The 16013-nt window shown below is 48.0% G+C and overlaps 1 protein-coding gene across 9 annotated transcripts in view; it reads right to left on the reverse strand.

Moving 5' to 3' along the window:
* The window catches only part of LOC139562676 (calcium-activated potassium channel subunit alpha-1a-like), a 344203-nt gene that overhangs the window by 225469 nt on the left and 102721 nt on the right, over positions 1-16013 (reverse strand). For all 9 annotated transcript variants that reach the window (XM_071380568.1, XM_071380575.1, XM_071380570.1 and 6 more), the window contains exon 2: positions 3652-3822. In XM_071380568.1, coding sequence (XP_071236669.1) covers positions 3652-3822 — 171 coding nt within the window. The remainder of the gene's footprint in view (positions 1-3651; positions 3823-16013) is intronic.

Consider the following 16013-nt stretch of genomic DNA (forward strand, 5'->3'; position numbering starts at 1 on the left):
CTCTCATTCTCCCCCTCCTCCTCTCTCATTCTCCCTCTCCACCTCTCTCATTCTCCACCTCTCTCATTCTCCTCCTCACTCATTCTCCCTCTCCTCCTCTCTCATTCTCCTACTCACTCATTCTCCCTCTCCTACTCACTCATTCTCCCTCTCCTCCTCACTCATTCTCCCACTCCTCCTCACTCATTCTCCCTCTCCTCCTCACTCATTCTCCCTCTCCACCTCTCTCATTCTCCACCTCTCTCATTCTCCTCCTCACTCATTCTCCCTCTCCTCCTCTCTCATTCTCCTACTCACTCATTCTCCCTCTCCTACTCACTCATTCTCCCTCTCCTACTCACTCATTCTCCCTCTCCTACTCACTCATTCTCCCTCTCCTCCTCTCTCATTCTCCTCCTCACTCATTCTCCCTCTCCTACTCACTCATTCTCCCTCTCCTACTCACTCATTCTCCCTCTCCTCCTCTCTCATTCTCCTCCTCACTCATTCTCCCTCTCCTACTCACTCATTCTCCCTCTCCTACTCACTCATTCTCCCTCTCCTACTCACTCATTCTCCCTCTCCTACTCACTCATTCTCCCTCTCCTCCTCTCTCATTCTCCTACTCACTCATTCTCCCTCTCCTACTCACTCATTCTCCCTCTCCTCCTCTCTCATTCTCCTACTCACTCATTCTCCCTCTCCTACTCACTCATTCTCCCTCTCCTCCTCTCTCATTCTCCTACTCACTCATTCTCCCTCTCCTACTCACTCATTCTCCCTCTCCTACTCACTCATTCTCCCTCTCCTCCTCTCTCATTCTCCTACTCACTCATTCTCCCTCTCCTACTCACTCATTCTCCCTCTCCTACTCACTCATTCTCCCTCTCCTCCTCTCTCATTCTCCTACTCACTCATTCTCCCACTCCTCCTCACTCTTTTTCCAACCCCTCTCCTCCTCACTCATTCTCTCTCTCCTCTCCTCTCTCATTCTCCCTCTCCTCTCCTCCTCTCTCATTCTCCCTCTCCTCTCCTCTCTCATTCTCCCTCTCCTTCTCAATCATTCTCCCTCTCCTCTCCTTCTCAATCATTCTCCCTCTCCTCTCCTCCACGCTCATTCTCCCTCTCCTCTCATTCTCCTTCTCCTCCCCACTCATTCTCCCTCTCCTCCCCTCTCATTCTCCCTCTCCTCGCTCTGCAACCCCTGTGTACCATGTAGTGGAGATAGTAGTCTGTAGCTGATGTCTATTAATGATAAAGTATTCCAGCTGAACACGTCTACTGGATGGGTACTGAGCTGTTGGAGGGATAATGCTCCACAATACACCAGCCAACCATATTACTCTCACGCAAAGACTGCAACCCTGCCCCACACACACTGGCCAGATGTGAAGACTGCAACCCCGCCCCACACACACACTGGTCAGATGTGAAGACTGCAACCCCGCCCCACACACACACTGGTCAGATGTGAAGACTGCAACCCCGCCCCACACACACTGGTCAGATGTGAAGACTGCAACCCCGCCCCACACACTGGTCAGATGTGAAGACTGCAACCCCACCCCACACACACTGGTCAGATGTGAAGACTGCAACCCCGCCCCACACACTGGTCAGATGTGAAGACTGCAACCCCGCCCCACACACACTGGTCAGATGTGAAGACTGCAACCCCGCCCCACACACTGGTCAGATGTGAAGACTGCAACCCCGCCCCACACACTGGTCAGATGTGAAGACTGCAACCCCGCCCCACACACTGGTCAGATGTGAAGACTGCAACCCCGCCCCACACACACTGGTCAGATGTGAAGACTGCAACCCCGCCCCACACACTGGTCGGGATGTGAAGACTGCAACCCCGCCCCACACACTGGTCAGATGTGAAGACTGCAACCCCGCCCCACACACTGGTCAGATGTGAAGACTGCAACCCTGCCCCACACACTGGTCAGATGTGAAGACTGCAACCCCGCCCCACACACACTGGTCAGATGTGAAGACTGCAACCCTGCCCCACACACACTGGTCAGATGTGAAGACTGCAACCCTGCCCCACACACACTGGTCAGATGTGAAGACTGCAACCCCGCCCCACACACACTGGTCAGATGTGAAGACTGCAACCCCGCCCCACACACTGGTCAGATGTGAAGACTGCAACCCCGCCCCACACACACTGGTCAAATGTGAAGACTGCAACCCCGCCCCACACACACTGGTCAGATGTGAAGACTGCAACCCCGCCCCACACACACTGGCCAGATGTGAAGACTGCACACACACAGCAGATACTCAGGGGGCACTTGAGTCAACCATTTTAGGATGACAGACACACACAGACCTGAAGGGCTACAGCAGAGTGAATTACAGGGGGCTGCACTGAGTGCACTGCAGCAGAGGAGCCGGCCTGCTACATCCAACAAGACTGAACTGAGAGAATATAGAAATAAACCTGCTAGAACCAACAGGACTGGACTAGACCAAAACCATCTAGAACCACAGGACTGGACGAGACCAAAACCAGCTAGAACCAACAGGACTGGACTAGACCAAAACCAGCTAGAACCAACAGGACTGGACTAGACCAAAACCAGTTAGAACCAACAGGACTGGACTAGACCAAAACCAGCTAGAACCAACAGGACTGGACTAGACCAAAACCATCTAGAACCACAGGACTGGACGAGACCAAAACCAGCTAGAACCAACAGGACTGGACTAGACCAAAACCAGCTAGAACCAACAGGACTGGACTAGACCAAAACCAGCTAGAACCACAGGACTGGACTAGACCAAAACCAGCTAGAACCAACAGGACTGGACTAGACCAAAACCAGCTAGAACCAACAGGACTGGACTAGACCAAAACCATCTAGAACCACAGGACTGGACTAGACCAAAACCAGCTAGAACCAACAGGACTGGACTAGACCAAAACCAGTTAGAACCAACAGGACTGGACTAGACCAAAACCAGCTAGAACCAACAGGACTGGACTAGACCAAAACCATCTAGAACCACAGGACTGGACGAGACCAAAACCAGCTAGAACCAACAGGACTGGACTAGACCAAAACCAGCTAGAACCACAGGACTGGACTAGACCAAAACCAGCTAGAACCAACAGGACTGGACTAGACCAAAACCAGCTAGAACCACAGGACTGGACTAGACCAAAACCAGCAAGAACCAACAGGACTGGACTAGACCAAAACCATCTAGAACCACAGGACTGGACGAGACCAAAACCAGCAAGAACCACAGAACTGGACTAGACCAAAACCAGCTAGAACCACAGGACTGGACTAGACCAAAACCAGCAAGAACCAACAGGACTGGACAAAACCAAAACCAGCTAAAACCAACAGGACTGAGTACAACAATCCAAATGCTGGGACTGTGGTGATACCAGTATCTTAATATTTCCAAGGCAAAAATGAAAACACGAAGCAGACCAAACTCTTTGGTTCTTTAAAATCCTGCTGTATATAATACATTGTGTGTTATAGCTTGTAAAATAAATGCATGTGACTCTGGATGACAACATAATGGGTTATAGAAAAACACAACAACCGAGAATAACTTCCTTAGAATCATAGGACGCTTCCGGTGTGTATCCACCGACACACTCAAAAACACACACACACACACACGGTGGGTACGTACCAGGACTCTGCCGGTGAGTGTCTGTGCTGATATCATGACCCCGGCCCAGTCCTTCACGGAGGTCATCCAGCCCACCTCGCTGGCAGGGACCACTTCGTCCTTCTCATCAGGACCCTTAGCTGTACCGTCTGCTGCCTGACTGTTAGCAGGGTTATTTACCTTCTGGGCCTCCTGGAACAAAAGGGGGAGAGAGAGGTGGGGGAGAGAGAGGTGGAGGGGCGTGAGAGAGAGTGGGGGTGGAGAGCGAGAGGGAGAGGTGGGGTGGAGAGCGAGAGAGAGAGGGGGGGGTGGAGAGCGCGAGAGAGGCGGGGTGGAAAGCGAGAGAGAGGGGGGGGGGGGTGGAGAGAGAGAAATAAAGACTGCGTTAACATTTTGTTGATCAGACAGATATTATTTCATATAGAAATATCCTGTCAGCTGTTCTATATGTTATATTTATATCTGCAATATTCTATCAGATCATCTAGCACCATATCCCTGAGAGGAGAGTGGGCTTGGAGGTACATGTACTGTCCAGCTCCATTAGGTGTACTGTCCAGCTCCATTAGGTGTACAGTCCAGCTCCATTAGGTGTACTGTCCAGCTCCATTAGGTGTACTGTCCAGCTCCAGTAGGTGTACTGTCCAGCTCCATTACGTGTACTGTCCAGCTCCATTAGGTGTACTGTCCAGCTCCATCAGGTGTACTGTCCAGCTCCATTAGGTGTACTGTCCAGCTCCATTAGGTGTACTGTCCAGCTCCAATAGGTGTACAGTCCAGCTCCATTAGGTGTACTGTCCAGCTCCAATAGGTGTACTGTCCAGCTCCATTAGGTGTACATGTACTGTCCAGCTCCATTGGGTGTACTGTCCAGCTCCATTAGGTGTACGTGTACTGTCCAGCTCCATTAGGTGTACTGTCCAGCTCCATTACGTGTACTGTACTGTCCAGCTCCATTAGGTGTACTGTCCAGCTCCATTAGGTGTACTGTCCAGCTCCATTAGGTGTACTGTACTGTCCAGCTCCATTAGGTGTACTGTACTGTTCAGCTCCATTAGGTGTACTGTCCTGTCCAGCTCCATTAGGTGTACATGTACTGTCCAGCTCCAATATGTGTACTGTACTGTCCAGCTCCAATAGGTGTACTGTACTGTCCAGCTCCATTAGGTGTACTGTACTGTCCAGCTCCATTAGGTGTACTGTACTGTCCAGCTCCATTAGGTGTACTGTCTTGTCCAGCTCCATTAGGTGTACTGTCTTGTCCAGCTCCATTAGGTGTACTGTCTTGTCCAGCTCCATTAGGTGTACTGTCTTGTCCAGCTCCATTAGGTGTACTGTCTTGTCCAGCTCCATTAGGTGCCGTCTAATGTATTCATAGAATCTACCTAATTAATACATGACCATATGAACTGCCAAGATCTGCATTACAGTAAGAGATAGAAGGTGGTGGTGAGGTCTGGTATGTCAACCTGAGTCCCTAAACACAGTGTGGTGGTGATGTCTGGTATGTCAACCTGAGTCCCTATAGACAGTGTGGTGGTGATGTCTGGTATGTCAACCTGAGTCCCTATACACAGTGTGGTGGTGATGTCTGGTATGTCAACCTGAGTCCCTAAACACAGTGTGGTGGTGATGTCTGGTATGTCAACCTGAGTCCCTATAGACAGTGTGGTGGTGATGTCTGGTATGTCAACCTGAGTCCCTATAGACAGTGTGGTGGTGAGGTCTGGTATGTCAACCTGAGTCCCTATACACAGTGTGGTGGTGATGTCTGGTATGTCAACCTGAGTCCCTATAGACAGTGTGGTGGTGATGTCTGGTATGTCAACCTGAGTCCCTATAGACAGTGTGGTGGTGATGTCTGGTATGTCAACCTGAGTCCCTATAGACAGTGTGGTGGTGATGTCTGGTATGTCAACCTGAGTCCCTATACACAGTGTGGTGGTGATGTCTGGTATGTCAACCTGAGTCCCTAAACACAGTGTGGTGGTGATGTCTGGTATGTCAACCTGAGTCCCTATAGACAGTGTGGTGGTGATGTCTGGTATGTCAACCTGAGTCCCTATAGACAGTGTGGTGGTGATGTCTGGTATGTCAACCTGAGTCCCTATACACAGTGTGGTGGTAATGTCTGGTATGTCAACCTGAGTCCCTATACACAGTGTGGTGGTGATGTCTGGTATGTCAACCTGAGTCCCTATACACAGTGTGGTGGTGATGTCTGGTATGTCAACCTGAGTCCCTATAGACAGTGTGGTGGTGATGTCTGGTATGTCAACCTGAGTCCCTATAGACAGTGTGGTGGTGATGTCTGGTATGTCAACCTGAGTCCCTATAGACAGTGTGGTGGTGATGTCTGGTATGTCAACCTGAGTCCCTATAGACAGTGATGTCTGGTATGTCAACCTGAGTCCCTATAGACAGTGATGTCTGGTATGTCAACCTGAGTCCCTATACACAGTGTGGTGGTGATGTCTGGTATGTCAACCTGAGTCCCTATAGACAGTGTGGTGGTGATGTCTGGTATGTCAACCTGAGTCCCTATACACAGTGTGGTGGTGAGGTCTGGTATGTCAACCTGAGTCCCTATAGACAGTGTGGTGGTGATGTCTGGTATGTCAACCTGAGTCCCTATAGACAGTGTGGTGGTGATGTCTGGTATGTCAACCTGAGTCCCTATAGACAGTGTGGTGGTGATGTCTGGTATGTCAACCTGAGTCCCTATACACAGTGTGGTGGTGATGTCTGGTATGTCAACCTGAGTCCCTATAGACAGTGTGGTGGTGATGTCTGGTATGTCAACCTGAGTCCCTATAGACAGTGTGGTGGTGATGTCTGGTATGTCAGCCTGAGTCCCTATACACAGTGTGGTGGTGATGTCTGGTATGTCAACCTGAGTCCCTATAGACAGTGTGGTGGTGATGTCTGGTATGTCAACCTGAGTCCCTATACACAGTGTGGTGGTGATGTCTGGTATGTCAACCTGAGTCCCTATAGACAGTGTGGTGGTGATGTCTGGTATGTCAACCTGAGTCCCTATACACAGTGTGGTGGTGATGTCTGGTATGTCAACCTGAGTCCCTATAGACAGTGTGGTGGTGATGTCTGGTATGTCAACCTGAGTCCCTATACACAGTGTGGTGGTGATGTCTGGTATGTCAACCTGAGTCCCTATAGACAGTGTGGTGGTGATGTCTGGTATGTCAACCTGAGTCCCTATACACAGTGTGGTGGTGATGTCTGGTATGTCAACCTGAGTCCCTATAGACAGTGTGGTGGTGATGTCTGGTATGTCAACCTGAGTCCCTATAGACAGTGTGGTGGTGATGTCTGGTATGTCAACCTGAGTCCCTATACACAGTGTGGTGGTGATGTCTGGTATGTCAACCTGAGTCCCTATACACAGTGTGGTGGTGATGTCTGGTATGTCAACCTGAGTCCCTATAGACAGTGTGGTGGTGATGTCTGGTATGTCAACCTGAGTCCCTATAGACAGTGTGGTGGTGATGTCTGGTATGTCAACCTGAGTCCCTATAGACAGTGTGGTGGTGAGGTCTGGTATGTCAACCTGAGTCCCTATAGACAGTGTGGTGGTGATGTCTGGTATGTCAACCTGAGTCCCTATACACAGTGTGGTGGTGATGTCTGGTATGTCAACCTGAGTCCCTATAGACAGTGTGGTGGTGAGGTCTGGTATGTCAACCTGAGTCCCTATACACAGTGTGGTGGTGATGTCTGGTATGTCAACCTGAGTCCCTATAGACAGTGTGGTGGTGATGTCTGGTATGTCAACCTGAGTCCCTATAGACAGTGTGGTGGTGATGTCTGGTATGTCAACCTGAGTCCCTATAGACAGTGATGTCTGGTATGTCAACCTGAGTCCCTATAGACAGTGATGTCTGGTATGTCAACCTGAGTCCCTATACACAGTGTGGTGGTGATGTCTGGTATGTCAACCTGAGTCCCTATACACAGTGTGGTGGTGATGTCTGGTATGTCAACCTGAGTCCCTATAGACAGTGTGGTGGTGATGTCTGGTATGTCAACCTGAGTCCCTATACACAGTGTGGTGGTGATGTCTGGTATGTCAACCTGAGGCTCCGGCTGCTGATACAGAAGACAGACACACTGCCATCACATCTTAAACTGTCAAGGCTGTTAAACACGTCTCTGCCATATGTTGTGAGTGAGTGAGAGAGTGTGAGTGTGTGTGGTGGCTTTTTGCCAATATGGGCCTGAGTTCATTCATTCCGGGGTATACAGTGGCATAAGACTAATGCTGTCATGCAGGCCCTCAACCTTGTGTCTGAATGAGTGAGCATCCACTCGCCAATGTTACTGTACGTACGCAGCTGTTCAGCCATCCACTAACTCAAATAACACTCCACTTCATATGTTTCCCCCTCAACCATTAAGCTGCATGGTTTAATTGCACACACACACCGCCTGGCGAGGTAGAGTAGAGGTCAGCGTGTCACCGCTAGGCCTATAAACCATTGGGTGTAGCCCAGCGAATGGCGTCCCAGAGAATCCCTGGCACAATAACTTTCAGAGCTCTCGACGGCGGCCCGCTCTCTCTTCCAAGGAAGCTCGCTCGTATTTCATCAGGAAACACATATAGTAGTTCATATTTTATTACGACCCACCGACACTGCTCGTTCTCTCTGGACCCAACCTGGGTTCAAACACTATGCAAAATCTTTCAAATTATGCCTATTGTCTGCCTCAAGTGCCAAATGGGCGGAGTTTGCCGTTTTCAGACTTTTCCGTTGGTTCATTAAGCAAAGCAAGCTCAATCAAGCACATACTGTATAAAGTATATGGAATGATTTCGATTGTTGTTTCAACCTGGGTATGCTCTGGACGTCTGACAGACGAGTCAGCACCATACAAGTGGAGTCTCTGGTTCATGCTCTGGACGTCTGACAGATGGGTCAGGACCATACAAGTGGAGTCTCTGGTTCATGCTCTGGACGTCTGACAGACGGGTCAGGACCATACAAGTGGAGTCTCTGGTTCATGTTCTGGACGTCTGACAGACGGGTCAGCACCATACAAGTGGAGTCTCTGGTTCATGCTCTGGACGTCTGACAGACGGGTCAGGACCATACAAGTGGAGTCTCTGGTTCATGCTCTGGACGTCTGACAGACGGGTCAGGACCATACAAGTGGAGTCTCTGGTTCATGTTCTGGACGTCTGACAGACGGGTCAGCACCATACAAGTGGAGTCTCTGGTTCATGCTCTGGACGTCTGACAGACGGGTCAGCACCATACAAGTGGAGTCTCTGGTTCATGGACTGTGTGACGTCAGCAGACTGGGATAGTACCATACAAGTGGAGTCTCTAGTTCATGGACTGTGTGACGTCAGCAGACTGGGATAGCACTGTGTGTTTGGGTGACTTGATACTGCGTCTGACATCCTAAGCTATTCTGAATACTGAACAGGTAGAAAATACCCAGAATACACCTGAACTGCATGTTTCGTCTTGTTTTGCGTTGGTTCTTCCGTCTTTCTCCTTACTGACCCAGGAAAGTCTCAGGGCTCTAGACACTAGTGCATCTCATTCTCAGAACTGTGAAGCTGAGAAGAGACATACCAGCAGACCAACCCAGACACTAGTGCACCAATATAGTTTGTAGGCTTTCAGGGACATACTCTGTAGTATTCCTTTCTGGCTGGCTGACGGATGGACGCACACACACACACTGACAGCCTCCTATTAAAACCCAGCAACGGAGAAAGAGAAAGAGGGGGGAGAAAGGGGAGAGTGGGGGAGAGAGAGAGAAAAAGGGGGAGAGAGGAAGAGGGGGAGAGAGATAGAGAGAGAAAGAGAGAGCGAGAGTCAGTACTCGGTCAGTCGGTTTGGAGAGGATTGTCCAGTTACAATTGGATTATATTCCTTAATGATCCAGCATGGCCACAGCTGCCATTTTCCTAATTACATTCTCTCCCAAAACAATAACCTCCTTCTGAAAGGTTGCCATAGTCACTAGATCATTATCTATCTGCTGCTGCTGCTGCTGCTTATAGACCACACATAGCATGACAGTATCCCAAATGGCACCCTATTCCCAATGGGCCCTGGTCAACAGAAGTGCACTACATAGGAACTAGGGTGCTATTTGGGACATAAGACAGAAGTGCAGTGGAAAATGGGGTTAGGAGGGCTTCATAGGCAATCATTCATTCACTTGTATGGTGCTGACCCGTCTGTCAGACGTCCAGAGCATTCATCTTATACAGGTGTTCTGAGCTGTCACACCCCTATAACCTAACCCCTCCCTATAGCCTCACCCCTCCCTATAACCTGTGTGGTGTACTGTGGTGTACCGCAGGGCAGCTCTCTATGCCCTCTACTCTTTTCTATTTTTACCAGTGACCTGCCACTGGCATTAAACAAAGCATGTGTGTCCATGTATTCTGATAATTCAACCATATACGCATCAGCAACCACAGCTAACGAAGTACCTGAAACCCTTAAAGAGTTGAAGTCTGTTTTGGAATGGGTGGGCAGTAATAAACTGCTCCTGAACATCTCTAAAATTAAAAGCATTGTATTTGGTACAAATCATTCTCTAAGTTCTAGACCTCTATGGAATCTTTTCAACATGGCGCCGACAGAGATGGTTGCTTCGCGTTCTAAGGAAACTATGCAGTATATATATTTTTTTAATGTATTATTTCTTACACTGTTACCCCAGGATACTTAAGATTTCCTGGGGTAACAGTGTAAGAAATAATACATAAAAAAAACAAAATACTGCATAGATTCCTATTACATACAGCCGGGAAGAACTATTGGATACAAGAGCAACGTCAACTTACCAACATTACGACCAGGCAGACGGAGCAATCTTCTGGTCAGGCTCCGTAGACGGGCACATCGCTCACCGCTCCCGAGTATACTACTCGCCAATGTCCAGTCTCTTGACAACAAGGTAGACGAAATTCGAGCAAGGGTTGCATTCCAGAGAGACAACAGAGATTGTAACATTCTCTGTTTCACGGAAACATGGCTCACTCGGGATACGTTATCAGAGTCGGTACAGCCACCCAGTTTCTTCACGCATCGCGCCGACAGAAACAAACATCTCTCTGGTAAGAAGAAGGCCGGGGGTGTATGCCTTATGATTAACGAGTCGTGGTGTGATCATAACAACATACAGGAACTCAAGTCCTTTTGTTCACCTGACCTAGAATTCCTTACAATCAAATACCAACCGCATTATCTACCAAGAGAATTATCTTCGATTAAAATCACAGCCGTGTATATCCCCCCCAAGCAGGCACATCGACGGCCCTGAAAGAACTGCATTGGACTCTATGTAAACTGGAAACCACATATCCTGAGGCTGCATTTATTGTAGCTGGGGATTTTAACAAAGCTAATCTGAAAACAAGGCTCCCTAAATTTTATCAGCATTTCGAATGCGCAATCCGGGCTGCCAGCATTCTGGATCATTGCTACTCTAACATCCGCGACGCATACAAAGACCTCTCTCGCCCTCCTTTCGGAAAATCTGAACACGACTCCATTTTGTTGCTCCCAGCCTATAGACAGAAACTAAAACAGGAAACGCCCGTGCTCAGGTCTGTTCAACACTGGTCTGACCAATCGGACTCCACACTTCAAGATTGCTTGAGGCTATCCGGGAAATGTTCCGGATAGCCTCAGACAACAACATTGATGTATACGCTGATTCGGTGAGCGAGTTTATTAGCGAGTGCATTGGTGATGTTGTACCCACGGTGACTATTAAAACCTTCCCCAACCAGAAACTATGGATTGATGGCAGCATTCGCGCAAAACTGAAAGCGCAAACCACTGCTTTTAATCATGGCAAGGCGACCGGAAACATGACCGAATATAAACAGTGTAGCTACTCCCTCCGCAAAGCAATCAAACAAGCTAAGCGTCAGTATAGAGACAAAGTAGAGTCACAATTCAACGGCTCAGACACGAGACGTATGTGGCAGAGTCTACAGTCAATCATTACAAAAAGAAAACCAGCCTAGTCGCGGACACAGACAACTTCTTTGCTCTTTTTGAGGACAATACAGTGCCACTGACACGGCCCGCTACCAAAACATGCGGGCTCTCCTTCACCACGGCCAACGTGTGTAAAACATTTAAACGTGTTAACCCTCGCAAGGCTGCTGGCCCAGACGGCATCCCTAGCTGCGTCCTCAGAGCATGCGGAGACCAGCTGGCTGGTGTGTTTACGGACATATTCAATCAATCCCTATCCCAGACTGCTGTTCCCACATGCTTCAAGAGGGCCACCATTGTTCCTGTTCACAAGAAAGCTAAGGTAACTGAGCTAAACGACTATCGCCCCGTTGCACTCACTTCCGTCATCATGAAGTGCTTTGAGAGACTAGTCAAGGATCATATCACTTCCACCGTACCTGACACCCTAGACCCACTCCAATTTGCTTACCGGCCCAATAGGTCCACAGACAACACAATCATACTGCACACTGCCCTAACCCATCTGGACAAGAGGACTACCTATGTAAGAATGCTGTTCACCGATTACAGCTCAGCATTTAACACCATAGTACCCTCCAAACTCATCATTAAGCTCGAGACCCTGGGTCTCGACCCCGCCCTGTGCAACTGGGTCCTGGACCTTGACGGGCTGCCCCCAGGTGGTGAGGGTAGGAAACAACATCTCCACCCCGCTGATCCTCAACACTGGCGCCCCACAAGGGTGCGTTCTCAGCCCTCTCCTGTACTCCCTGTTCACCCATGACTGAGTGGCCATGCACGCCTCCAACTCAATCATCAAATTTGCAGACGACACTACAGTGGTAGGCTTGATTACCAACAATGACGAGACGGCTTACAGGGAGGAGGTGAGGGCCCTCTGAGTGTGGTGGCAGGAAAATAACCTCACACTCAACGTCAACAAAACAAAGGAGATGATCGTGGACTTCAGGAAACAGCAGAGGGAGCACCCCCCCTATCCACATCGGCGGGACAGTAGTGGAGGTGGAAAGTTTTAAGTTCCTCTGCGTACACATCACGGACAAACTGAAATGGTCCGCCCACATACACAGCGTGGTGAAGAAGGCGCAACAGCGCCTCTTCAACCTCAGGAGGCTGAAGAAATTTGGCTTGTCACCGAAAACACTCACAAACTTTTACAGATGCACAATTGAGAGCATCCTGTCGGGCTGTATCACCGGCTGGTACAGCAACTGCTCCGCCCACAACCGTAAAGCTCTCCAGAGGGTAGTGAGGTCCGCACAACGCATCACCGGGGGCAAACTACCTGCCTTCCAGGACACCTACACCACACGATGTCACAGGAAAGCCAAAAAGATCATCAAGGACAACAACCACCCGAAACACTGCCTGTTCACCCTGCTATCATCCAGAAGGCGAGGTCAGTACAGGTGCATCAAAGCAGGGACCGAGAGACTGAAAAACAGCTTCTATCTCAAGGCCATCAGATTGTTAGACAGCCATCACTAACATTGAGTGGCTGCTGCCAACATACTGACTCAAATCTCTAGCCACTTTAATAATTAAAAATTGTATGTAATAAATTATATAATGTTTACATACCCGACATTACTTATCTCATATGTGTATACTGTACTCTATACCATCTACTGCATCCTGCCTATGCCGCACGGCCATCGCTCATCCATATATTTATATGTACATATTCTTATTCATTCCTTTACCCTTGTGTATAAGGTAGTTGTTGTGAAATTGTTAGATTACTTGTTAGATATTACTGCACGGTCGGAACTAGAAGCACAAGCATTTCACTACACTCGCATTAACATCTGCTAACCATGTGTATGTGACAAATACAATTTGATTTGATTTAATGAATGGTGTAGCTGTTGAACAAGTTGAGACGACTAAATTACTTGGAGATACCTTAGATTGTAAACTGTCAAAACATATAGATTCTGGTCAAAACATATATATTCAGTGGTTGTAAAGATGGGGAGAGGTCTTGCCGTAATAAAGAGACGCTCTGCTTTTTTGACACCACACTCCAAAAAGCAAGTCCTTCAGGCTCTAATTTGGTCTCATCTTGATTATTGTCCAGTTGTGTGGTCAAGTCCTGCAAGGAAGTACCTAGTTAAGCTGCAGCTGGCCCAGAACAGAGCGGCACATTCTGCTCTTAATTGTAATCAAAGGACTGATATAAATATTATACATGCCAGTCTCTCTTGGCTAAGAGTTGAGGAGGGACTGACTGCATCACTTCTTCTTTTATTAAGAAACATTAAGGTGTTGAAAATCCCACATTGTTTGCATAGTCAACTTACACACAGCTCAGACACACACACTTATCCCACCAGACATGCCTCCAGGGGTCTTTTCACAAATCCAGAACAAATTCAAGAAAGCGTACAGTATTATATAGAGCCCTTATTGCATGGAACTTCCTTCCATCTCATATTGCTCAAATAAACAGAAAACCTGGTTCTAAAAACCAGATAAAGCAACACCTCGCGGCACAACGCCTCTCCCCTATTTGACCTAGATAGTTTGTGTGTATGCATTGATATGTAGGCTACGTGTGCCTTTTAAAAAATTTATGTAGTTCTGTCCTTGAGCTGTTCTTGTTTTGTGTGAACCCCAGGAAGAGTAGCTGCAGCTTTTGCAACAGCTAATGGGGATCCTAATAAAATACCTCACTCCTCCCTATAGCCCCACCCCTCCCTATAACCTCACCCCTGTCCTTTTCTTGCCTCTTCAGTCCTCCCGTGCCAAATACCCAGGATACTTCACCAGTCAGATGGTGCAAATACTGAGGGTAATGTGTTTGTGGCGCTCACTATATCTGTGTATGTGTGTTTACTATACACAGGGGCGGTTAATGTTTCCCTCTGATTGGACGTCCGTCTGCTTCAAAGATATTTAGGCATGTAGTCGTGGTAACATGCTTGGCCGGGGACTAAATCTAACTGAGATGTCTGGAGGAGGACAGGCACAGTAAAAACCACACACACGACCCAGTACACGGAACAACTGTGTCACATATGTCACAAATGTGTGGTGAAACAGGGTTACCCAATTTCAATGTGTGGTGAAACAGGGTTACCCAATTTCAATGTGTGGTGAAACAGGGTTACCCAATTTCAATGTGTGGTGAAACAGGGTTACCCAATTTCAATGTGTGGTGAAACAGGGTTACCCAATTTCAATGTGTGGTGAAACAGGGTTACCCAATTTCAATGTGTGGTGAAACAGGGTTACCCAATTTCAATGTGTGGTGAAACAGGGTTACCCAATTTCAATGTGTGGTGAAACAGGGTTACCCAATTTCAATGTGTGGTGAAACAGGGTTACCCAATTTCAATGTGTGGTGAAACAGGGTTACCCAATTTCAATGTGTGGTGAAACAGGGTTACCCAATTTCAATGTGTGGTGAAACAGGGTTACCCAATTTCAATGTGTGGTGAAACAGGGTTACCCAATTTCAATGTGTGGTGAAACAGGGTTACCCAATTTCAATGTGTGGTGAAACAGGGTTACCCAATTTCAATGTGTGGTGAAACAGGGTTACCCAATTTCAATGTGTGGTGAAACAGGGTTACCCAATTTCAATGTGTGGTGAAACAGGGTTACCCAATTTCAATGTGTGGTGAAACAGGGTTACCCAATTTCAATGTGTGGTGAAACAGGGTTACCCAATTTCAATGTGTGGTGAAACAGGGTTACCCAATTTCAATGTGTGGTGAAACAGGGTTACCCAATTTCAATGTGTGGTGAAACAGGGTTACCCAATTTCAATGTGTGGTGAAACAGGGTTACCCAATTTCAATGTGTGGTGAAACAGGGTTACCCAATTTCAATGTGTGGTGAAACAGGGTTACCCAATTTCAATGTGTGGTGAAACAGGGTTACCCAATTTCAATGTGTGGTGAAACAGGGTTACCCAATTTCAATGTGTGGTGAAACAGGGTTACCCAATTTCAATGTGTGGTGAAACAGGGTTACCCAATTTCAATGTGTGGTGAAACAGGGTTACCCAATTTCAATGTGTGGTGAAACAGGGTTACCCAATTTCAATGTGTGGTGAAACAGGGTTACCCAATTTCAATGTGTGGTGAAACAGGGTTACCCAATTTCAATGTGTGGTGAAACAGGGTTACCCAATTTCAATGTGTGGTGAAACAGGGTTACCCAATTTCAATGTGTGGTGAAACAGGGTTACCCAATTTCAATGTGTGGTGAAACAGGGTTACCCAATTTCAATGTGTGGTGAAACAGGGTTACCCAATTTCAATGTGTGGTGAAACAGGGTTACCCAATTTCAGCATCATCTGATAGTGTTTCCCCTAGATGTTTGTTTTTCCAGATCGAGTTCCTCCACTACTGCACCTAACATCTGCAAAAAAGGGA

Source organism: Salvelinus alpinus, chromosome 32 (genome assembly GCF_045679555.1).
Source record: "Salvelinus alpinus chromosome 32, SLU_Salpinus.1, whole genome shotgun sequence".
In the NCBI taxonomy this organism is placed as follows: Eukaryota; Metazoa; Chordata; class Actinopteri; order Salmoniformes; family Salmonidae; genus Salvelinus; species Salvelinus alpinus.